Source organism: Lissotriton helveticus, chromosome 3_1 (genome assembly GCF_964261635.1).
Source record: "Lissotriton helveticus chromosome 3_1, aLisHel1.1, whole genome shotgun sequence".
In the NCBI taxonomy this organism is placed as follows: domain Eukaryota; kingdom Metazoa; phylum Chordata; class Amphibia; order Caudata; family Salamandridae; genus Lissotriton; species Lissotriton helveticus.
The window spans coordinates 588,418,356-588,444,112 of record NC_136061.1 but is presented as its reverse complement, the minus strand read 5'-3'; the positions used below and the strand labels follow the sequence as shown (position 1 = coordinate 588,444,112).

General features: G+C 44.4%; 1 protein-coding gene across 1 annotated transcript in view; it reads right to left on the bottom strand.

Annotated features, from left to right (window-relative positions):
• UNC80 (unc-80 subunit of NALCN channel complex) overlaps positions 1-25,757 on the bottom strand; it is a 2,761,828-nt gene that overhangs the window by 1,336,071 nt on the left and 1,400,000 nt on the right. Inside the window, exons 31-33 of the mRNA XM_078680564.1 lie at positions 15,078-15,259; positions 9,414-9,545; positions 8,401-8,587 (exon numbers count right to left, since the gene is read on the bottom strand). Of these exons, the coding sequence (XP_078536690.1) occupies positions 8,401-8,587; positions 9,414-9,545; positions 15,078-15,259 (501 nt within the window). The remainder of the gene's footprint in view (positions 1-8,400; positions 8,588-9,413; positions 9,546-15,077; positions 15,260-25,757) is intronic.

Sequence of the window (25,757 nt, the reverse complement as noted above, 5' to 3'; positions counted from 1 at the left end):
GCCCAAGTGTGGAGCACTACTTTGTCCAAAAAGACAGCCTGGTAAGGAGACTGTGAGGATCGAGCCTGCAATTCACTCACTCTCCTGGCAGAAGTGATTGCCACTAAGAAGGCTGTTTCGATAGTGAGCAGCCGTAGGGGGCAATTCTGTAGTGGTTCGAAAGTTGCACATATCAAATAAGTGAAAAAATAGTTAAGGTCCCACTGGGGCATGGTAAAGGGTGAGGGGGTAAACAAATGTGTAAGCCCCTTCAAGAATCTATGTGCAGTAGGATATTTAAAAAGTGACAGCTGTTCTGGCAACCGTAGAAAGGCAGAGAGGGCCAAAAGATAACCTTTCAGAGTGCACAAAGCAGAGCCCTGCTGGGCCAAAGAAAGAATAAAAAGAAGAATGTCAGATAGGGAGGCTGACAGGGGGTCAACAGACCGTCCTGTAGAATATTATTTAAAATAATTGGCATCGGCTGGCATATACCGACTTGTGGTGGTATGCCTGGCGCCCAGAATAACCTAACAGGCACCAGGAGGAAGGTCAAAAGCTGTCAACTTTCATTGCTCAATCTCCATGCAAGGAGGCGGAGGGTGGATAAGTTCGGATGGAGAACCCACCTCTGCTGTTGCGACAGAAAATCCTCCTGGAGGGGCAGCCTTATTGGAGGATCGATGCTCATCTCCAGAAGCTTGGGATACCAAACTCTTCGTGTCCAGTACAGAGCCACAAGGATGAATAGGGCATGGTAGCTCTTGACCTTCTCGGGCACTCTAGACAGGAGTGGTACGGACGTAAAGGCGTACAGGAGGCCAGAGCTCCACTTGAAACAAAAAACATCACCGAGAAAGAGCCTCCTAGGAAACCACAATGCGCAAAATGGCTGACATTGTGCATTCTCTTCAGAGGCGAACAGATCTAGCCTAGGCTCTCCCCACTGCTGAAAGACACCTTGCGCCACCTCAAGATGGAGATGCCATTCATGATCGGCTAGGCAACAATGGCTAAGTTTGTCCACCCTGACATTTAGGGAACCGGCCAGGTGTTGAACCACCACGAATATGCACTGCTGTTCCAGCCAAGTCCAGAGGCGTACAGCCTCCTGACAAAGAGTCCACGACCCAATCCTATCTTGTTTGTTGCAGTACCACGTGATGGTGGTGCTGTCTGTGAACACCTGAGCTAGCCTTCCCTTGAGAGATGATAAGAAAGCTTTCAGTGCCACATGAATCGCTCGAAGCTCCAGCAAGCCTGGCTTCCGCAAGGGACCAGATTCCTCTGATCTCCACCCTCTCAGGTGACCACCCCATCCCAGAAGTGACGCATCTGTCACCACCATGAGATCTGGTTGGGGAAGGGAGAGGGGTCTGCATCTTACACAATCATGGTTTGTAAATCATCACTGCAGATCTTTCGCACTGCCCTCCGAGATCTGGACTAGGTCAGTGACATTCCCCCAATGTTGCACCCATTGGAACTTCAGTCCCACTGCAGAGCTTGCATGTGCCACCTGGCATGATCTACCAGCAGGGTGCAGGAGGCCACAAAGTAAGACAAGGTGATCCTCCATCAGCTGATCGTAAGTTGGAGGCATGGAGGGAGGGATAATCTTGAAGGGGAGGGAGTAGCCCCTTTGGACTATTTGCAAAACCATTCTGCCCAAGGTGATGTCCCGCCAGTGGTGCCATTAACAGGATGCCAATGAAATGGTATGATTGGACTAAGAAGGTTTCCAGCCCGAGGGGGGGGGTGTTTAGCCTGACCTGATACTGGCCTCCTGATCCGCAGGTTCAGGGTGAACCAAGCCCACATTCACACAGAGATTGCTGAACTTATGTGGACCTCTGGCTTGGGTATGTTTGATGCTGTTGAAAGCTCCTTCCATAGTCACAAAAGGAGCGAAAGGTGGACGCAGGCCGGGATGACACTGAAACGCTTAAAGTTTTGGCCATAACCCACAACTCCTTAAAATGCTCAAGCGTCGCGTCTGTCCTGTCTCCGAAGGACCAGGAGGTTGGCTTTGACATCCCGTGAAAAGTCAGATGTTCTCAGTCAGGTGTGGTGCCTAACAGCCACCGTCGAGGAAATCGCTCTGCCCAGTGAGTCTGTCATGTCTAGGCCACAACGTATAGCAAACTTTGCTGCACTCTCCCGTCTGCAACAGCTTGGGAGAGGACAGCCGGGCCTCCTTCGGGAATTGTGACAGCCCCTGCACAACCGTTTCACATAGCGAATAGGAATAAAGGCCCAAGACGCATGCAGTGTTTACCAACCGCAATGCAAGGCTGGTGGAAGAGAAATCTTCATACCAAAGCTGTCCAGCCTTTTGGATTCCATACAGGGGGTGCAGAAGAGAACGTGGCTCATGAAGTAGAGGCTTGGACCACCAAGCTCTTGGGAGTTGGGTGGCTGGAGAGGACAGGTGGGTCGCCCAGGTGCAGGGCAATCGCGATGGGTGATAGTTTTGTTCACAGGGACCCATGTGCAGGGTATGTACCAGGTGCCCAGAAGAACATCTGTCAAGGCCTCATTAAATGACAGCAAGGGTTCCGAAGTGGAGACACCAGGCTGTAGAACCTCTGTCAAGACATTGGTGTTGACTGCCAAAGTAGGAAACTGCAGGTCCAAGACCTCCGCAGCCCTACATATCACCATTGCAAATGAAGCCCCCTCCTCTGTAGTCAGGTTAGGGGGAGACAGCATGCCAGGCTCTGGGGTGTCTAAGCCGCTGGCATCTCCGAGGTCCCGGTACCAATCCACTTCCTTGTGTAAAGCGGGCTTTCTAAGGGAGCCTGCTGCCCCTCCCAATCCTCATCCAATTCTAGACCTTCAGCATAAGGCACAGGATATGGTATGAAGCCCAACGGCTCCGTTGGCACCGGTCTTGGCGTCAGTGGACACACAACTGGCTCGGTGTTGTCTGGAATAAGAATGGGGGAAGCGTCGCTGTGGACTTCAGTGAGGTCGATGGCCTTGGTGTCAGATGCTGCATCGGGAATAGTTGAGTGGGTATGACCGATGCCGGTCCGGATCCAAGAGGAGGTCTGGCCGCCCGGGCCGAAGTCGACGGCACGGAACCCAAGGGAACTCCTCCTTCTGCTGAGCCAGCAGGGCCCAAAGGCGTGCCAGCAGGGTCAGGCTGCCCAAAGTTGGAGTACATGGTGTCATAAAAAGATTTAAACTGAGAGGAGGTTGCTCCTAGCCCCGGGAAGGGAGGGAAATGCTGAGCCAACCCAGGCACCCACTATGGGGAGCGGGCCCTAAGACGCAGAGACTCCACCGTCTCATCAGGTGACGAATGTAGCGAAGTTGGAGCATGCTTCAGGTTCTTACGTTTTTGAGCGAGCGGAGCAAGACTTGTATCCCCGAGAGCAATGTTTGGACCTTCCTCTTGACCGTGACCAGGATTGAGATCTTTGGGGAGATCTCCAAGGCGCCTGATGCCAGGCCGCAAGCAGCCTCAGGGACCACTCTCTCGAAGCTTAGGGTGCCATGGCCTGGCAGTTGAAGCACGACTTTGGGTCGTGGTTGTGGTCTAGGCACTAAAGACATTCCAGATGGGGATCGGAAACCGAAATGGCACGGTGGCAGGCACCTCACAGTTTGAACTCTGCGGTCTTCTTACTGGACATAGCTACACACCAAAAACTTAAACAGATCTGCGCTGAATGGCGTGGAAAGAAAAAAACTGACGTCAGCTCATTGAGGAAGCGCCTATATATTGACAACAAAGACATCACAACAGCGACAAACACTACACCTAAGATGTCACGTGGAGTCAACCGATGACTCTTTTCGGCACACAGCCGTACTGCTATGAAAATCTTTTGGATCCAGCCTGACACCTGGAAGTTCAAAGGTAAGGAATCTGCAGCGAGATGTCTCTATCAGATATGTATGTGACATAAGACCTTGTCCTCGAAAGCCAAGGAATCTGAATGTGAACTGAAAAGCTACTGCAAGCGGGCAAATCTCTGTGCCCTGGGGAGGTGTTAATATAGGGTTCACCTTTACAACTATATTTGACCTTCTCATTTGCAACATGGATGATATTTTCCTGGTGAATCACATACATAATACCTACAGAACATTTACAGTATTAGCATTGTTAAACACTGGGGAATTGATAGGGCACCGATGCCCAAATCCTGGTTGGAAGACAATGTGTACTATAATGAGCAACTGGAAATATACTGTAAGTTGCAATCTATGTCAGCCTGCTCAATGGATATCTGGGGACCATTGTGAGAGTACTTCTTGGCCAAGCTGACTGGCAACGACAAAGAGACCAATAACTCCTCGAAGATGGAAATCAGTTATTGGACTGCCACACTGATATTAACACTGTGTGATCATGAAGCTCAATAAATTAATCCTTTCAGCTACAAGGGGGGCTACTGTATTGGTAAGATGTTGGCAGTAAGGTTGGGTGATAGGTAGAAAATTATGCACACACGGCAGAATCTCAACCAATCCAAAATCAACAAAGGGGAGCCAAGTGGTTTTTGAGTGTGTTCTTTCCACTTCCATTTCATTGACCAAAAACCAAATAGAGGGAACGCACTTGAATCAATTGTTCGTTACCTCTCTATCCTTCATAATAGGACGGGGTATCCCAATTTGTGTAAAAGAACTTTCACCCACTAAAGTTCCTGCTGGCATGCTTCATCATCCGGTCTTCATCCAGATACAAGCGGTATCTGGGCAGGCTCACACACACACACACACACACACACACACACACAAATACATCATATATAAATTGAAAAAAGAGTAAACTTCTAAAGCAATCATTATACATGTTATATTTTTTTTAAAAATTGATCATATTTGTAAGTGCCAACTACAAAATTACCATATCTTCCAGGCAAGAAAATAGTTTCAATGCATTCAATGTAATATCAGAAATTGCTGAATCAAATCGAATCTCAGGCTTTAAGTCCAAGTCATGCCGAACAGAGTGGATATTGACCACACCTGATAAATAGTATTACCCTGGGGTGAGGTATTTACCAGGTGTGGTAAAGACCCTAATTAGGAGTTTTCAATTTCGAAATGATTCATAACATGCAGAATCAGTATTTAACATGTCAAATTCTGCATGTTTTGTTCTGTTTCTTGGGGGCTTTGGGTCACCAGAACATCACTTTTACCGACATTCTGGTGGCGCAATGTTTTGCTCCATATTTAGAAAGTGCAGCTAAGCCACGTTTTGTGGCTTAACGCCACTTTGTAAATATGTTACCCTTTCATGCAGTTATCTGCATGAAAGGGACATGCAATGGGTGTTGCTGCGGGTGCTCCACCACAACACCCATTGCTTTTTGCCTCTGCCCCAGATTTACAAGGATCTGTAAATCTGAGGCTGCACTAAAACTAACGGCTTGTAAAAGCAGACATTAGACTGACACAACGAGGAAAAATACACTTATTTCTCCTCGTTTTTGCTTTTTCTATGTGTGCTGCATTCTGCAGTACACATAGGAAGAGCAAAATACCATTAATGATGGTTTTTGTGGATGAAAGTGTCCCTTCATGCACGAAAAGAATCATTAAATAATTGTGATTTGCTACTTCTACGTGTGCTGCAGAATGCAGCACACATAGTAGGAGCACATTGCCATTATTGATCGTTTATGTGTAGGAAGGGACACCTTACGGCACATAAAAAATCATCCCTCCAACGCAGGAACCCTAGCACTATGGCGCAAGGGTGTCCGTGTTGGTACTAGGCAGCTATTTTTACTACCAGCGCTAGGTAAAACACAAGGATGGGCTGTATACTTGTAAATATTAAGCATCGCTGCTTTTTGAAAATGGCACAGCGAAGCACTGCAAAATTTGTAAAGTTAGGAGTCCTAACTTTACTACTCCTAAACTGAGAAACTTATTATTATTATCAATTATTAATTGTGTTTTGTTAAGCGCAAACAACCCGGGGGCCTCGTAGCGCTGAGTATTGTCAGATTAGAGTAAACTGGGCAACCGAAGTTAGATGAAGAGAAGAGTTTTCAGTTCCTTCCGAAATTTCAGAAGGTTAGGTTCGCTGCGAAGGGTAGTGGGCAGGGAATTCCAAGCCTTGGCGGCATTCCAGGAAAAGGAGCATCCGCCCCATCTGGTTCGTTTAATTTTATTCATGGTGGCCAGAAAAGCAGTGCTAGATCGCAATGTTCTAAGGGGGAGGTAAGGGGTCGCTAAAGAACAGATCATTGCTGGTGCGGTCTTCCACATGGCCTTGTGCATAATGCACATAGATTTGAACAATACTCTGGCCTTAATAAGGAGCCAGTGAAGTTTTTTGAGAGCCGCTGTGCCTGATTCTCGCCGATTAAGGCCCAGCAAAAGGCGGGCTGCCGCATTTTGAGTAACCTGGACCTTCCTTGTTGTAGATGCAGGGGCCCCAAGGTATAAGGAATTCCCGTAGTCCAGGCGGGACAAGATAATGGCTTGCACCATTATTCTACGGGCTTGGGAGGGAAGGAGTGGCAACACTTTCCTAAGCATGCGCATAAGACCAAAGCAAGTGGCGGACAGAATAGTTGCTTGTTGTGTGAAGTTTAGATTTGCGTCCAGCCAAATGCCCAAGCTCTTTATTTGGGTTTTAGATTGGGGCGGGATGCCCATGCATGGGGGCCAATCCGGCAGAGGGCTAGAGATAGTTGAGTTGCCCAGAATCATTAGCTCCGTTTTCTCGCCGTTGAGCTTCAGATGCGAAGTGGTCATCCACTGGGTAACAGCTACCAAGCAATTACTGAGGTTGTGAGGGGAAGTATTGTGCTGGTTCATAGATACAACCAATTGCGTATCGTCGGCATAAGTCACTATGTCTAGACCGAACGAATGCACTATGTCAGCAAGAGGTTGCATATAAATATTAAAAAGGGTAGGGCTCAAGGCAGAGCCCTGGGGCACACCTTGGTCAAGAGGCCACATTTTTGAGTGGGTGGTACCCTCTACTACCTCAAAAGAACGGTTCTCCAGAAAGGACTGAAGCCAGTATATGGCCTTCCCTGAAATTCCTATTTGACGTAGACGGTGAAGAAGGATGCTGGTGTTAACAGTGTCAACAGTCCTAACTTTAAGACTTTCGGTATTTTCAGAAGGCATTTAGGATTCCCAAAGTTAGGAGCCCTAACTTTACTACTCCTAAACTGAGAAAAATCCTAACTTTAAGACTTTCGGTATTCACAGAGGGCATTTAGGAGTCATAAAGTTAAGACTCCTAACTTCTGTGAATACCGAAATGAGTAAGTGCCTTCTGTGAATACCAAAATGGTAGTAAGTTTAGGATTTGGTCTTAAATTAGTTCTGTGAATCGGGCCCTGAGGATTTGATAATCACCACACATCTCACATTTATGTTCCCTGTGCAAACTTCTGGTTTAGAAAAAGACCTGAATTTAGCCCTGAATTTGTAACCAGGGACATTGTGGATAAGCTCTTTCATTCATAATTGCTAGAAACCTCTCATTAACACCATAAAAAAGTATAGGATGTTTCTTGGGTGACAGTTAACCTTTCAATTGCTGCTACCTTTCAGAGGGCTTTTTCTGAGGGCAAGATGGACTGGTAGCCTGCGAATCCCAGAAAGCAGTTTTGTACCCATTGAGAACAAGCTCACGAATGTGATTTAATTACGAAGATCATAACCATGTCCTCAGTCCCTCTCAGTTTTCATTTTAATTTATTTAGACTCTGTGTGTTTTATCCATGACATATTTATACACACGCCACTTGAAATGTAATTCCCACCTCAGAGGGTAGCCAGTAGATGTGGTTTGAATTCTTACCAATAGAGGTTGTTGAGAGGTGTGGTTGCAGATTTGGGAAAGTTTTCAAGAAGAGCATCGCTTTAGTCGAGATGTGTGAGTGTTAAGACTTATACTGCTGTCCTGATGTCTGTAGTGGAGGAGTTGGAAGGATGCAGATTTTATCAGTGTAGCAATATGTTGAGTCATATTAAGGTTCTGGTCAATATTGAACCCAAGAGATTTGGGAAATGGGCCCGATGTTTGAAGACGCTAAGAAGGATTAGAATGTTTAGCCAATGTTGTATTGGGGCTAAGAGTCGTTGTGGTTTATTAGTTATAATTCAGTTCATTATGACATTGATAATGGATTAATGTCATCCCAATCACAATTAACTACTAAAAGAGAATGGGACTGATATAAAGTTGGATGCTATTATGAAATTCTTTGAGTGCAGGACGAAGTGATACTTCCAGAGAAGAATCCACTGGAGGATTTCCTCCAACCCAAGGAATGCATGGTGGGCCAATTCATACTCAACTTTAAATCAGGACTTATACGTTTTGAAACTGCTGCTTTAATGTGATCTTATGTCATTTTCATTTCCTACAAGTCACTGCTGAACTAATCCCTCCTACCATCCGCCCACCACCAGTAAACACACCTTCCTCCTCCTGCTCTGAGTTGGGGGAGCAGGTAGGCTCGTAGCAGGCCTCCTGAGTGATGGGGATAGCAGTGATGAGACTGGCTTCCCGGCCAAGCCGCTTCTTTTCCTCCTCCTGCTGCAGATTTTTCAAGATATGCTCAGCCCTCTGGTGGGAACGGGACACGGCCCGTGCAGAAAACGATTTCTACAAAAATCAAATCATTCTCAGTCTGTGTTAACTATAAATAAATAAAAGTTTTTTTAATAAAGCAAGGCATAACCTAATATAAAATAATATAATATAATATAACCACAACATACCATTACATAGCACCACCTGCACAACATTTAATTATTTCAAAAGCTACTAATACTAATGGAATCTGCAAAAACAATGTGTCCTTGCCCCGGGACAACTAGACAGTCAGTTGTCTATGAAATTGTCAATAGAAGCTCCCTAGAAGCCCTCATAACACCTGAATTGGAGGAATAGGTCGCTTGATTTAGTTTACATTCCATGAACGTCCATATGTGACTTGGCTGCAGTAGGCACAATTCCAGAGACAAAGAATGTATCTAAGGCCAATCTTGGTCAGGACACTTATTAGGCCCAGTGTCCCTCTTCTATGTTTTTATTGGGCACAAGTCCATCATGGCATCTACACCTATGCAAATTGAGAGAGTAGACAAGAAGGAACACTGCCTTATCTCACATGCTGCCACAAAGTTCCAAATAGGAAACAAAGGGAGAATACAGTCTTAACTGCATTCAGATCTTCAATCTTAATTTCTCAGCTTTAGGCAGTCTATATTGCTAGTCTGTATCAACTGAGATGAATGATAGGGGCAAAATGCAAAGTTGGGGAAGGGTAAGCATGTCAAAATTCATATACACTGAACACCATTGGCTATACATCATGGTGATGAGCAATTTACGAACATATATTCAGGCACAATGGGCACTTAAGATTAAACACATTAAAAGACGGATGATGGAAATAATACAAACAGAGAGAGCAACATTAACTTACAGACTGGTCCTCATTGATTGGATCCTGCACACTGCCACAGCTCTGCGGCACCCAAGGTGGGTCAAACATTGGCACTGATGGCATTCCCAAGATTGGAGAGGGCAATGTGAAGTTAATACTGGGAGGAGGGATCTATGAGGAAAGATTAAAATTGAAAAGCATAGCATCAGATGTGTTGAATCAAAGTTGGTAAGCAACAGCACTAAATATATGCAAAAGTCCTATTGGCAAATGCACACTGTATGGAACTGTCGGTCAAAAGTGGAGGTGGAAACCTTTGAAAGAACTAGACACACCCATTCTGCATCTTCCACTTATGTTTCCTTTCCCTGTTTTGTCTGATCTAAAGAGTACAAGACCTTCCCTCGCGAATCCCATCAAAGAGTTCATTTTATGAGTCTCATCTGAGGAATCTCTCAGTCCCCTACAGATGAATGAAGAAATCAGCTCATATACTGGTGTTCACAATATCAACGTTTACCTGCTCTCTTAAGGCAATGAATCGCTAAGTTCCAAATCCATTCACATAAATAAACTCAGTAACTGAAGCTTCTCCATTACAATTGGCTATTCGTCCCCAAAACAACTTTAAAGCAGGTGATTGTGTACCTAGACTACAGGAACACTTTACTGACGGTTTAGGTTCTGCTAAACCATGCCTCTCCAACGTGTAGCTTGCTAGCTATGGGTAGCTCTCCTGTTTACAGCCCAGTGAAGTAAATTAGAAGCTTTTGCTTTGTTGAATTTATATACATATACAAAAATTGAAAAACATGCATTTGAAATGAAAATGTGTAATTTGAGGCCAGAAGATAGTGGGTTTACATTCTACTCTTACCCTCACAAGAGATTGGTTAGATTGGATTATTTTTTTACTCCAGCTTCATTACTGGCTGGTGCAACAGTAAGTGTCCATCCCAGAATTACATCAGATCACGCACCCATTGTATTAGAGATACAGTGGGGTCTTAGGAAATCAAAATGTGCACACTTCACATTTGATAGGAAGTTGGGATTAAATAATGATTTTGAAGCGCAAATAGGAAAGTGGATCCAGCTCTTTTTCCATGAAAATAAGGGGACCGCTAGTCCAGGTATTGTCTGGGATACTTTTAAAGCCTGTTTTCGCGGCGAATGTATGAGTTTCACGTTCAGGCAGCAGAAGAAAGCTAAACAAGACTTAGGTATCTTACACCGGCGCCTAGTACAGGCTGAAACTGCATTAATGAATGGTGTAGTTACTGGATTGAATGATTTAGGCAATCTTGAGGATCAAGTAGCTAAATGCCGGGCTAAAGTGGTGGGTTATTGGAGTACAGAGAATGCAAGGAAGTACTTGATTTCAAAGATGGAAAAACATGAGTACTCTGAAACAATTGGCAAAAGGTTGGCAGTCCAGCTTCGGATGAAGGAGTCGGCCAGAAACATCGCTGCAATGAAGGATGATATGGGTGTGTCCCATTCTGACCCTTATGAAATGCTTCGGATCTTTCAGCGGTTTTATACTGAATTGTATACAGGGACTGATTGTGACGGGTTGGATTGGTTGGAGATGTTTGAAGGGGGCTTAAAAAAGCTGGACTTTATGGTGGATCAGAGCTTGGAGGCTCCGATTACTGAGGTGGAATTGGAAAGGGCTGTAAAAAGTTTACATATTGGCGAGGCTGCTGGCCCTGATAGAATACCCAGTGAGGTTCATAGACAATTTTACAAAATTATTAAAGATGAGTTATTACTAGTTATTCAGAAGGCCCAGCAGGGAGCTCCTCCCAGATCCTGGTCAGAAGCTACTATAGCGGTTTTTTGTAAGAAGGGGAAACAGCCAGATTTAGTAGGATCCTACAGACCAATATCATTACTAAATGCAGACAACAAAATTTACTAGAAAATATTAGTAAATCGACTTTCTGACTGTATTGCCCCTTTAGTCTCACAACAACAGCATGGTTTTATTCCAAAAAGGGGGACAGTAGAACACGTTAACAAAGTTATTACACTATTTGACAATGCTGCGGTGAAAAAAAATGATCTAGCGCTTATTTTACTAGACACAGAAAAAGCATTCGAACGGGTGCAATGGGGTTATATGTGGAAGCTAATGCAGAAAATGGGGTTTGGGTCTAAATACATTGTTGCCATTCAGTCTTTATATCAAACACCTACGGCTAAGATTTCTGCTATGGGCTTACTCTCTGACTCTGTGAAAATTACACGTGGCACACGCCAGGGATGCCCGTGCTCCCCCCTTTTGTTTGCTTTATACATCAACCCTTTTTTAGAACAATTGACTGGCAATATTCTTATTCCACCTTATTTAGTGTCTGAGTATTATTTTTCTGTGTTCGCTTACGCTGATGATATTGCGGTGACAACGACAGACCCAGGCACCGCCATCAAAGAAATTGAGAGGTTGGCGAAGGAGTTTGGGCGATTAGCAGGATATAAATTAAACGTGCTAAAAACACAGATCTTGTGATCGGAGTCTGTAGTACTGCAAGATAGCAGAGTGGTGAAGGAGGCCACATATTTAGGCATTCAATTGCGGACTAATATGATAGAATTAGTCGAGACTAACTGGCTAACATTGATGACCAAAATTAGGAATTCCTTGGATAGGTGGGAACGACTATATTTAACCATTATCGGACGGTCGAATGTTATAAATATGAATGTGCTACCAAAGGTCTTATATTTATTTAGGTCTATACCCCTAGAGATTGCAAAAGATAAGATACAGGCTCTGCAGTCAAGATGTGGCAAATTTATTTGGAGTCCAGGGAAACCTAGACGGGCAATGAAGTGTATGACTCTACCAACGGCTAGGGGAGGGATGGGGGTGCCAGATTTCTTTTTGTATTATGTAACTTGTTTTTTATTGAAGATGAGGTTTTTGATAACCGGAGAGACAGAGCAGGATAAGGCTCTTGCCCCTTCTATTTTTGAAATACAGTTAGGGTCCGTAGCAAAAAATTACTATTTAAAGAGATTGATGGGAGTTATTATAAGCGGACTCGTTTCAAGGTAGTGATAGGCGCGTTTAAGGTATGGAAGTGGGCAGTCAAGACTACAGCGATAGGGAAAATATCTTATTACATGCCTTTGAACACTCACAGTCTATTACCTGGTATATGTTTTGACGATATGGCATTAAGATGGCAGCGGAAAGGGGTCAGATGGCTAGGAGATAAGTATAAGGAGGAAGGGATTTGTAAATCTTTTGATGAGTTAAAAGATCAGTTTCTGTTTCCTAGTAGTTATTTTTTTAAATTTCTGCAAATACGAGAATATTTATTCCATCGAAAAGCTGTGCTTCAGCCAAATCAAGTTGTGGAAGCAATTAGGAGGCTAGTAAAAATTGGAACACTTTACCAACTCTTACTTAGTGATCGGAGCGACGATTTAGAAAAAGTAAGGACAAAATGGGTGGGTACATTAGCAGATCAAGAATTAGATATGAATGACTTATTATTACTAACCAAGGAGGCACTAATGTCGGCAAATCTAAAAGCACAATTTTTTAAGACTCTGTTTGATTTATATTATACTCCGATCCAAATGGCGAAATGGAGTGGAGGGAATGATGGCAAGTGCTTTAGATGTAGTGCTGACGACGCAGAAAGTGTTCGTATCCTCTATAGTTGTCCTAAACTTCAATGTTTTATTACTGATTTAGAGAAGTTCTTATCTTTTGTAATTGGAATGCCTTTAGTTATCACTCCGGCTATGATGTTGTTGGGGAAAATACCAAAGGATAGCGCAGTTGATCCTCTATATCAACATCGGTATTTTATTTTCTTTGCAATGACTGTAGCACGTTTATGCATAGCTACGGAGGGGCTTCAGGAACACCCACCTGTGTTTGACCAATGGCGTGCTAAAATGCTTAGTTTGTACAACTTGGAGTGGGGACTTTTTTCTATTAAGGGCGTTAGGAAGAAAAGATTGGGCATAAAAATATGGGGAGTGTTTCGAGACTATTATGAGGATTAAGAATGTAAGATAAGATGAGATGCTCATGAACTTTGATGGAATCTTGTTGTAATAATAGAAACTGGCCTGTTTATGTTTCTCTTCTTTTTTCTGTTTATGAAATTGTTGCAATGTACTGGTAACTTATTTATATCTGAATTTGTCAATTTTGAATTGCAATTTTGCTGTGAACACCTAAATAAATAAAAAAATAAAAAAATGAAATGAAAATGTGTGATGTTCAAAATTCATATGGTGATGTTTGGAGAAAAACGGTTATACTTGTCACAAGATATTTAAGGCTGATATTTGAGTGACAAAAATCAAACAGTGTTGTGGAGACTACTACTATCATTGTTAACTTGATCCTAGAGTAATTGCAGCTATAGCTGTTATGTATTACCCACGTACAGGCATTTCCATATTGATATAGCATCATTTTTTACAATACTGCTGGCAACTGTGATTGAAGCCCGGAGGAAGTCGCTGCTGTAATCTAACAAAAGTGGCATTTAATGTAATCTTATCTCATGTGGTTCCATCTCTAAGAATATTAGTAGCTCGAGACGATTTGCATTGAACAGAAGTAGCTCTTATTACAGGAAAGGCTAGAGACGTCTGCTCTAAACCCTCACAACCCTGTCCTCCACTCTGTAGCCAAATTCGACAGACCCACCCTAGTTTTAAACTTCTTTAGAAGTCTAACACTGGTTCCATCATTTGTATCACTTTGTATTGTATTTAACTATGTATATGCTTATTAAAATGTAATAAACTTATTGAACAAAAAAAAAGAAAAAGAAGTCTAACACTGGAATCTTGCTCAACTTAACAGACAACTTATTTCACATATACGGCCATATTCATAAACTTCCTTCTGTATCTCGCACAACAACAATCCAACAAAACAAGGACTATAAGAAGAAAGTTCACATAACTTTCAAAAAAACAGCTCAAATAAAAAACTGTCCACCATAATTCATTTCTTCTCAGGGAATGCCTTCCCGCTCATATCAACATTCTGATACACCGCTGACATAGATGCCCTACAGCGTTTTGCTGCTATGTCTTCTTAGTTATAATAATACTATATGTATTATGTCCTTTCTACGACAAAGGCCTACAGAGCTCCTCATTATCTACCTCCTCCACTTATCTTATCCATCTTGTCTTGTACCTACCTTAAGCTGTTTCTTAGTGTCTTAATGACTTTTGTGGAACTACTTGTGACTGCCAAAGCATATATACTTCATGTACCATACTGACACATTGATGCCGACTTCAAATTCACAAGTCTCGTGACAATTTTTGAAATCTGCTACCCATAAATAAGTAAATTGGTTACATGCTGAACTCTAAGGCTACTTTAACCTCAAATGCATATGTCGCTTGCAAGCCTTTTTATTGTTTTTTCAGTATATTTTAACACATCTCATAAATGTTTTGCAAAGCTTCCAATGAATTAAACAAACGTGTCTTCCCCCTTCATGGTGAAGCAATAAATACATACATACAATCAACATCAGACGGTTTAATTAAACACGCAAACTTTATGTAATGAAAACTTAAGGAGAACAATAAAACAATGATATCAGTTGAGGGAATCAAGATTTTCAAACCAAAAAGCAGAATGACCGAAGCTTTATCAATTCTATAGATGTTTAGGAACCCGTTTTTCTGGCCTCTTCAGTTTACCTTGAAGATCTGCTGGGCTCCTTCTTCCATTCGTGGCCAGACTTGGTACCTGAATCTCCAGAGAGTGTGGAATTTCAAGATAGCATTGAGCCTTTGCACCGTTTCAGGGTGCTGAAACTCTGAAGTCAACATGTCAGAAACGGCATCCGGGACCTTCACAGCACAAAGGAGGAACATGGCCGCTGCAGGTGGGGAAAGAAATATGGTTGAAAATGTCATATATAATGGATATGTTGCCTTTTCTCAGTCCTCGAGTTTAGGTATTCATAGTTTTTTTCAGGGGTTTCATCTTCATTTTGTTTCCTTTTAAGGTGTAATTAGATAGAGACAGCTTTAGTTGTCTCAGCAGTCTTACATAATATTACATTCATAAATAAAAATTCCATACACATGGACAGATACAGAGGGATGTCGAATCAGCCCTCTTCATCTATTTGTTTATTTAACTGCCATTCACATTTTGCTTTCAGCCACCATAGCATACAGCTTAGGTCAATAGGTCAGCATCCTTCAGTCTTTTGCTTACACAATCAGTAATGTGTTTTTTGCCTGCTCACATGTGCAACCATGTGTGTTTAAACTATGTCTTCTTATTACAGTATTTCAAACCCAATGGTACCTTTTCTTTGCACCAATAAGAATATTTTTTCCTGTGATGTGAATCAAAACTAACAAACGGGTTAACACATTATTTTTACTACAATCATATAGCCACCACGTTCACAGGAGGCATGTTTTCTTTTCTTTTTATTTTTGAGGCATATGCTTCCAATAATTTTTTTTTTTAAAACCCATCAAACCAGCTTAAGACCAGACTAAACGGATTTTTTAATGTGTTTTCTGGGTTTTTTCTGCCTCATTTCCCTTACTTCATTCTTCCTTCTTACATTTTCATTATTTACTTCATTCAGTCTTTTTTCATGTTTCTGTCAAATTTCTCTCTTTCATTTCTCAACTGCTCCGAATCATAATGGACGAATTTATACAATGCACTTTTACCCCCTTGGAGAATTTTTAAACTACTAACAGATATAATGTGTTGTTACCCGACTCTATGTTACTCACTTTATGAGTGAACCTGCTGTAATCTGCGGTCAAACTCAGATCTCTGCGGAAGATGCATTAGTCTAGTGAGTCACCAAAGCATACTTTTAGCTTCGTTTCTCTACATCTTTCCTTCCTCTAATCATGTTTCCACCTCCCTTGAGTCCATCTGCTTTCTACTGTCAATTCTTTCATTTTAAGAATCTCGCTCATATTTCATCCTTCTCTATTTATGCTTTCTAGTTCATTCCTCTTATTTCCTTCTATCATCCTTACTCTGCTCCTTTAGTTTCTCCTACATATTCCCTCTTCCTTCTTTCTATTTACCAGTGTCTAACTGAAAACTTTTCTCTGCTCTCTGCTCATCATTATGTTTGTATTTAGTTTCTCTGAACCCCTGATTTAGCATTGCATATACTGTAACTTAACAAAGGCCACTTTCTATAATGTTAGCGCATGTAAATGATTCACATCGTTCTGACATGAAGCCTCTATTAAAATCCACTTCTTTGGTCAATCTCCCAACACCCGTCTCAGCACACCGGTGTTCTTATTTTTATTTAACAACTACATTAACATTAAGCTCTCCTCCATTCAGACTCTGGGCACTTTACAACTGCTGGCCATTGCTAAAGTGCAAATACTCCCAGTCTTAAATATAATGGTGTTTGGTTTTTCCACGATTGGCTGATTTGATTTACTAGTAAGTCCCTAGTACAGTGCACCAGGTGTGCCCAGGGCCTGTAAGTCAAACACTACTAGTGGGCCTGCAGCACATATTGTGCCACCCACATGAATAGCTGTGCAACCATGTCTCAGACCTGCCACTATAATGTCTGTGTACGAACTTTTTAATTGCCCTGTCGACCCAGCAAGAACATCTTCTTACCAGGCCTAAACCTTCCCTTTTATTACATATAAGGCACTCCTAATGTAGGCCCTAGGTAGCCCCATAAGAAGGGTGCAGTATATTTAAAAGGTAGGACATGTACTGGTGAGTTTGTCCTGGTAGTGAAAAACTGCTAAATGTATTTTTCACTGCAGCAATGCCTATCTCTCCCAGAGGTTAGCATCGGAGCTGCCTTGTAACACTTAATTGGAGCTGATAGAACATTTGAGTTTGGTGTCTCGGGAATCACAATTTCAAAATACAACTTTTAGTGAAGTTGGATTTTAAATTGCCAGTCTGAAAATGCCACTTTTTAGATAGTTGGCATTTTCTTACTATAACCATTCTGTGCCTCTGCCTGTCCCTGAATACACGTCTGGGTAAGGATGACAATTGGGTAGTTGGGCTGTTTGTGCATTCACTCTAGACAGTCACTCAAAGGGAGCTGAAGAGTGCCCTGCATATCCTGTTGGCCCTTCACCAGGCTGATGGATCTTCTTGAACTAGAGTGTGGTGGGAAGAGCTGACACGTGCACCTGAATAGGGCTGTGCCTTCACAAAGTAGTTTATACCCCCTGTAAGCAGGTGCCATGGCCAGGAAGGGCAGAGTCTTGCGCACTGCAAAGACTTTCCCTTGAAGTTTGCCTACTTCACGGCTTCGCGGGTATAAGTACTGGACCTCTGACACCATATATTTGGAACACTTCTGGACTGAGGACATTCTGCAGGGAAGAAGAGCTGTGTTGCTGTCAGGAGGGACTGACACTTTGCTGTTTGCTTTACTGTGCTGGCCTGCTGCTAGCTGCTTCTGTCCTGGGAGTGAAAGAACTGGGCTTTGCTTTCTACATCCTGCTTCCCAAGTTTCTCCATGGGCTTGAGTCAAGCTTACCTCCTGTTGAAAGTCTTAGGGCCATCAAAGGCTTCACCTTCAGCATCTGGGCTTTTTTGCTGTAAGGCTACTCTGCCAAGCGGTGCCAAATCCAGTTCCTGGGCCCTTGGAAGTGAGTGTGCTGCATTCAATAGGAAGAGACCACCACATCGACTTTGAGTGTGACTTTAGAGCCAGTGCCACTCTTCGACACCGAGCCTCTGCCTGCACTGGAGCAGGGGTCCCCGCTCAATGCAACGAACGCAACTTGGAAAGCAGGCTCTGACACCGCCGCAGCACCTTTGAAGAACTGCCACAGAGTGGGGGGGGGGGTGTTAAGCGCTGCGTCACCAAAGTCTGTAGCGCCCGACTCCGCACCGGTGGCCCATGGGGTGACATCAACACTCCAAAATCGATGCCGTGTGGCTTGACTCTCGACACTTCATTCAACCCACACTGCCAGCGGAACTTATGCCTTGCCCCTAACGCCCGATCACCTCCCCTGGGCCTTGCAAAGTTCCGAACACCGAGGTGTCAATGACCTGCACTGACAGTAAGTAACCAACGTTGCACCTGCCCTAGAGATTCCTCACCTCCCCAGAGCCTCACAGCATCTTTGTTTCTTCATCGATTCCAAACTACTGTAACCGGGGTCTGTACAAATATGTATCTGGCCCACACTCCCTCGCGGTTGGCCCGAACTTTCAGTTTCGACTCCATCAAGAAAGTTGTTATATCCCCTGTCAGACCTATTGTGTTTCTAAGCACTATAACTGCATTTAATCTTTGAGAATTCATATTTTGATAGGTGTATGTGGGATTATTGTTGTTTTCATCTCGTTTTATTCAGATAAATATTGGCTTTTATTCTAAATTGGTGTGAAATACTATTATGGTATTTTCCCTACGTTACTGTGCGTGTGTGTGCACAAATACTTTGCACATTTCCTCTGAGGATAACCTGACTGCTGTTGCCAAGCTACCAAGGGGGTGAGCACATAATATTCTGTGGGTGTAGCTTCCTTACCCTGACTAGAGTGAGGGTCTGCTAGCACAGTGCAAACCACTGCCAACCAGAGACCCTATCTCTAACATGGGTGGAAGCGGTGGGATAGGACTTGTATTTGTATATTACATACAGTGATTGGTGTACGCTACTTCAATATCACAGACCATTACACCCCAGCATACTGTTTTGCCTTTTCTCTTTTTGCAACTCTTGAACATTTTGCACAATCATATCTCAGTCGGGAGAGCCTTCAGCTATATCTGCAGATTGGGATTTTGCGCAGGAGAGGTTGGCAACCTATATAGTGCCTCAGCTTAAAAGATTCTGCAGGGATTTCAAGTTTTCTTTTAAAGGCCTCACTAGAAAGTAGGAGCTCGAAAAGGTGCTGAGGGCCTGGTTGGCAGCCAGGAAGGCTGGGGTGCACATAGAGGATGAGAATGTTGTTGTGGTGGTGGAGGAATAGAGCCTGCACAGTTATTTCTTGGTGAATCATGATCTGCCTCGGGGGAAGACACCCTCCAAGGAAAGCAGAAGTGTTTTCTCAAAAAGACTGGAGGACAGGTGGGAAGCCAGGATGGTGAATGAAAGAGAAAAAGCTTTGGAGGAAAAGATACCAGCCATTGAGGAGAAGACGATTATTTTGGCTAATGAGCGGAGTCTAAAAGAGATGGATCTGAAAGCCAAGCAGATTGATCCCAGCATGGATGGTGGCAGTGTAGCTTCAGTGCAGTTAGAGAGGAAAGTGCCCATACCCAAGGGCCTAGTCAATGATTACACCTAGGAGGATGATATAGATTAGTGGTTCCAGGGCTATAGTCTTTGATCCACGTTTTTTGTTTTTTTAAAACACCTGTACATTGTGTGCCATTACAGCCCTGAAGAAGCCCCTGTTTGGGCAAAATGCGTTGGTTGTTCCCAATGAATGCAAACAGAGTGCACCTGAAATAAAGCCACCCAAAGACTCGTACCAACGACTTGCTATTGTTTTTCAACTTCTATATGTTGCATCTCTTTACTTGTTCTTCGCTCATCCACCCTTTATACCTCTTTATATGTGAACAGGGTCCCTGATAGAGGATGAGGGACAGGTCTGTGGAACCACTTTGAAAGGGAGGGGAGGGGAGGGGAGGGACACCATGTTGGTCCAAGGTACAGCAGGACAACTCACCTACTCAAACATGAAGGCAGCCCTGATGAAGAGGTATGGTCTTACTCCAGAAAGGTACAGGGACAAATTTAGGGAGAGTACCAAACTTGATTCACAAACATGGCTTGAATGTGTTGATTCCTTCTGCAGAGTACTAATGGTTGAGTGAAGGGCGGTGAGGTAACATATTTTCGGGGGCAGTACAATTTTATTCTATGGGAGAACGAACTTGTCTAGTCTTTGTTTTCCAGAGCTGCGCCAGTACACTTACTGACCCTAGGAAGCTTGCTCAGCAGGTAGTCCGCTGGCTCAACACCAGGGTCCACAAGAGGCTGTATGGGGGAAAATCAGCCAAGGGTGGGCAGGGTCCCCAAGAGAAGGAGGGGGGGATTATAAGAGTAAGGAGTTCTCAAAAGGGACCCAAACTAGTTCCCAGGGTAAGGATTCCCAACCCCCTGTTGAGAAGAAGAGTTGGTTCCCGGCAGGTAAGTCTGCCAGGAAGGGAAGCCTGAAATGTTTTGCATGTAATCAGGAAGGGCACTTCAAAGGGGATCCCAAGTGTTCCGCGTGGGCAGTCACTGGGGATGGCAAGTGTAGCACTTGGGGAGGAGTTGGTCCCAGTTAGTGGTGGGGAGCCAACTGAGATGACCCTAGTCTTCCAGGATGAGAGTGAAATGGCCCAGAGAACCCTCCTGACTGATAATACTAAGAAGTACAGGTACTGGATGACCATCAATGTGGGACGGGTGGAGGCTCTGAGAGACACAGGTGCCAGTATGATAACATTCGACTGTCATCTGATTTTTGAAGAGCAGGTAATCTCGAATGTGGTCCACCAAGTTGTTGTTGGAGACAACAGTGAGAGCCAGTGTATGGTAGCCCAGGCTCCTTTTGAAATGGGAGGGTCTTAGGTTCCTTGAAGTTAGCTGTGAGTCCATCCATGCCAATTGAGGGTCCGCTGGGCAACGACCTGGAGAAAACCGCCTGGAAGGAGGTGGAGCTTACGCCACACTTGAAGATGTTGGAATTTGCCAGAATGGGTGTGCTTGACCACATTGTCCATGGCACCCAGAGAGGGTGATCAGAAGGACCTGGAGCCTGAAACAGTGGCCCAGGCGCCTGTCGGGAAGGGGCAAAGGGAGCAGGACACACGCTCCGGAAATTTCTATGGTCCCCGAGGAGGCTGAGGGGGATACCCGGGAATCTACAGGGTCTCACCTGATATATTGGGAGAATAATCTCATGTACAGCTAGCCTAAGGTTGCCGAGCCTGAGTAGCCCATGTACTGGTAGTACCCCAGTGCTCCAGAGCCTTCCTAATGGTTTTGGCTCATGATGTGCCTCTGGCAGGTCATTTGGGGCAGGACAAAACCTTTGACTCCAACTTTTGTTGGACCCAAATAAGGAAGGCCTCAGATGCACTCTGTAGGTCCTGTCCTACTTGCCAAGCAAGTGACAAATGGGGGGGAGGGGAGCAAGGCTCCCCTCCAACCATTTCCTATCATGACCATCTGGGACAGACTGGGATCGCAACCCCGCCCTGGATATTACGTTGAACTGGACCTGTAAGGGGGCTGGGGGAGAAGTGGCCGGGGGGAACACTGTTGCTGAGCTTTTGTTACTAGGGGCTGCTGATTCTGTAACACTGCTGCAAGACCAGCCCCCAGTAACAAAATCGGCCCCCACCAGTCTAAAACCAGCTCCCACCCTTTCAGTCCACCGTGGAAATGCCTGGTGCACCCTACGACCAGTCCAGCCCTGATGACCACCCCTTTCGAGCGGGTGGGTATTGACATTGTGGGGCCTCTGGAACCCAAGACAGCAATGGGCAACAGGTTCATCCTGGTCTGGGTGCACCATGCCACCCCGTATCCGGAAGCTATCCCTCTGAGGAAAGTGAATGTGCCCACCATGGCCAGGGCACTGATGGGGATCTTTACCCAAGTGGGGCTCCCCAAGGAGGTAGTATTTAACCGAGGTACCAACTTCATGTCCTTGTACATGAAGGGAACGTGGACGATGTGTGATGTTACCTATAAGTTCACCAGCCCTTACCACCCCAAAGCAAAGAGTTGATTTAAAGGTTTAACTGTACCCTCAAGAGGATGATTATGGGTCTCTCAGAACCCATGAGGGGTAAGTGGGACATCCTCTTACCATATCTTCCATTCGACTAAAGAGAGGTACTGCCAAAGGGAGTTGGCTTCAACCCCTTTTAACTTCTGTATAGTCACCCTGTGAGAGGACATCTCAGTTTGGTAAAGGAGGGGTGGGGGCAAGCTCCTAGGAAGACACCCCAGGATGTATTTAGTTACATGCCGGCCTTCCGGAACCAACAGCCCGCTTTCAGAAACTTGCCCAGGAGAATCTAGAAGCTATCCAGGAAGATATGAAACATTGGTAAAGCCAGAATACCACTCTGGTTGAGTTTCAGCCTGGCCAGAAAGTATGGGTGATGACTTCGGTAGAGTCTGGGCCATTTGAGGTGAAAGAGTGCAAGAGTGACGTCACCTACTTGGTTGACTTGCAGGCTCCTAGGAACCCTTTGAGGGTCTTACACCTCAACCACCTGAAACCACATTTTGAGAGGTCTGAGTTGACCATGCTCTTGGTCACGGATGATGGAATGGAAGAGGATAGTGAATTTCTCCACGACCTCCTGTCTGCCACAGAGCAGGATGTGTCAGTAGAGGGTGTGATCCTCTTCCCTACTCTGACCTGGAGCATCATTAGCAACACCACGGCTCGGTCACACGAAGATACAACTATTGCAATATGCTGACGACTTGGTGCTCTTAGACCACACTAAAATCGGCCTACAAAAGGCACTATCTTCTCTGGACAATTACAATGCTAAGAACAAACTGATTGTAAATCCATCCAAATCAAAAATAATAATCTTTGGACCCTATCCGAAAAAAAACGGACAAAATGGAGGATAGGAAAGTTGTCTTTGGACTGCACACAAAATTATAACTACCTGGGAGTTTGGTTAGCGAGACAGGGCGCCCAGGAGTACATCTTGATAAAATTCGGGCAAAAGGGAAAAGCATTACATATGCCCTAAGCAAACTGTATGCCACCTTACATAGCCCTACAACAACAGCAATTCGAAGAGTACTAAGGGCAAAGTTAATACCTTCACTGAACTACGTACAACAAGCCTTCCCTGGTAAGTTACCAGGCACACTAGAAAAAATCCACTGCTCAGCATATAAAAAGGGATGTATGACGTTACAACGCATACTTTCACAACGCCTACCTTTACAACGCATTTTTTACACCGCAACATCCATCACAACGCACACCATTACAATGCATGCCATTACAACGAATTCTTTGAAACTACCTTTACAACGCATTCCACTACAACGCATACTACATTTACAACGCATACCATTACAACGCATTACATTACATTGCATGTAAGGTAAGTGTTGGATAGTGTAGGGGTAGAAATTACTATTCTAACTCCAGGGGGTGCAACAATAGGGTAAGTGTTGGATAGTGTAGGGGTAAAAATGACTATTCTAACTCCAGGGGCTGCAACAGTAGGGTAAGTGTCGGATGGTAAGTTATGCGTTGTAATGGTATGCGTTGTAATGACTGCGTTGTAATGGCATGCGATGTAGTGGTGTGCGTTGTAGTGTAATGCGTTGTAATGACTGCGTTGTAAAGACATGCGTTGTAATGGATGTTGCGTTGTAAAAGTTTCGTTGTAATGGTAGTGCGTTGTAAAAGTTGCGTTGTAAAGGTTGTTTCCCTATAAAAAGTTATTTCATCTTCCCGCTCGCACCCGAAACATTTTAGTGCGGCTGGAGTTCGACCTAACCCAACAAAAATATGAAGAGTTGGCCGCAATGAGCAAATACTTCTTCCTTGCCATTGCGGCAAGAGAAAACACTCTGAAATTTTTTATAAAAAATATTTTCCTGGAACCAGATAATCCGTGGTCAAATAGCCTCTGCGTCGACAAAGATGCTCTGAAGCTCGCAGTGGAAAACTGGGACCCTGAATCAATAAAGTACGCTGCTATTAAAAGCGCGATAAAAAAACAGGTTTGCCTCTGCTCGCGCACCTCGGACTTGGAATCTTTGGAATCAAGAGGCTTTCACGAGTCCTTAAAACTCCCTCACACAGAACGGAACTCCAAACTCCATCTCACCCAGGCGGTGGGGAAACAGGCGTTAAATAGGATTTTAGCGCTTAGATTACATTCTCTCCCCCTTAAAGATCTCTACCCCTTGGGGTCATCTTGGATAAAGCACTTGGAGTGCCGGCTATGTAAATACAAATATGAGAGCTTTGCACACATTTTTTTCTGCTGCCCAGCGTTGTCCTCTGAGCGTAACCTCTATCTAAAGCCAACCTTACTGAAACATGGTATCAGATCTATAAAGGAGGCCGTTTACCACCTATTCACAATGGAAACAGTGAAAGACATGGCTACGTTCAGTAAATTCATTCAAGAGACACGCCGGAAATTGATGGACTCTCATAGCTAGGACATTGGCCCAGATGGCGAACTCCCACATCTTAGAGACAATCTAGCCCTATGAGCGAGACCAGGCAAGAATTGTGGGCAAGCACTAATGGTCTAATGAACTTTACATTTTTAACTATGTTTGTGTCGCTCCCATTTTAAGTTTCTTTTTCAACAATTATGTTTACCTGTAATTTGTTGCTCTATTTTAATGGTTTTGAGTAAACACAAATACATTTTATTCATTCATTCATTCCCTACTCTGACCCTAGAACAACAGACAGACTGTCACCAGTTGCTGGGACAGTTTGCCTCTCTGTTCTCACTCATCCCTGGAGTCACCCAATGGTGCACCCACGATATTGACACTGGGGACAGCCTGTTAAGCACAAGTCATAGAGGTTGTCTGATAGAGTGAAGAACAACTTCAAGGAGGAGGTCTCTTAGATGCTGGAGGTAAGGGTGGTTGAGCCCTTCAACAGTCCTAGGTCCCGCCCAGTGGTTTTGTTCCCACAAGGATGCCTCACCCGGTGTCACAACATAACTGCAGTTCTGTGTTGACTATCAGTGCCTCCATGCCGTCACCAACACTGATGTGCACCGCATCCCCGAGTTGAAGAGCTCATTGATCGGCTTGGAGTTGCTGTATTTCTCACCACGTTTGACCTAACATCTCGGTACTAGCAGATTGCCTTGAACAAGGGGGCAAAAGAGAGGTCAGCGTTCCCAACACCAGAAGGGCACTACCAGTTCCAGGTCATGCCTTTTGGGTTGAAGGACTCCCCTGCCACATTCTAGAGGTTGGTCAACCAGGTCCTGGCCGGGTTGGAGAACTTCAGTGCTGCTTACCTTGATGAGTTTGCAGTATTCAGCTCCAGTTTGGAGGACCATTTGTACCATCTTCTTGAGGTGTTTAAGGCCCTGCAGACTGCAGGCCTCAAAATAAAGGCCAGTAAGGGCCAGCTAGGTCAGGGGTCTGTAGTGTACTTGGGAAACCAGGTAGGGAGTGGTAAGGTGCAGCCCCTGCAGCCAAAGATTGATACCATTCTGGCTTGGGCACCCCCCAAGACCCAGACAGAGGTGAGAGCCCTTTTAGGTCTCACTGGATACTACTGCAGATTTGTCAAGGGGTATGGTACCACTGTTGCCCCTTGTCTGAGCTGACTTGCAAGAAGCAGCTCCATCAGAGGCATGCCAGATCACTTTTGACACCCTGACTTCTCCAAGGAATTCATGGTAC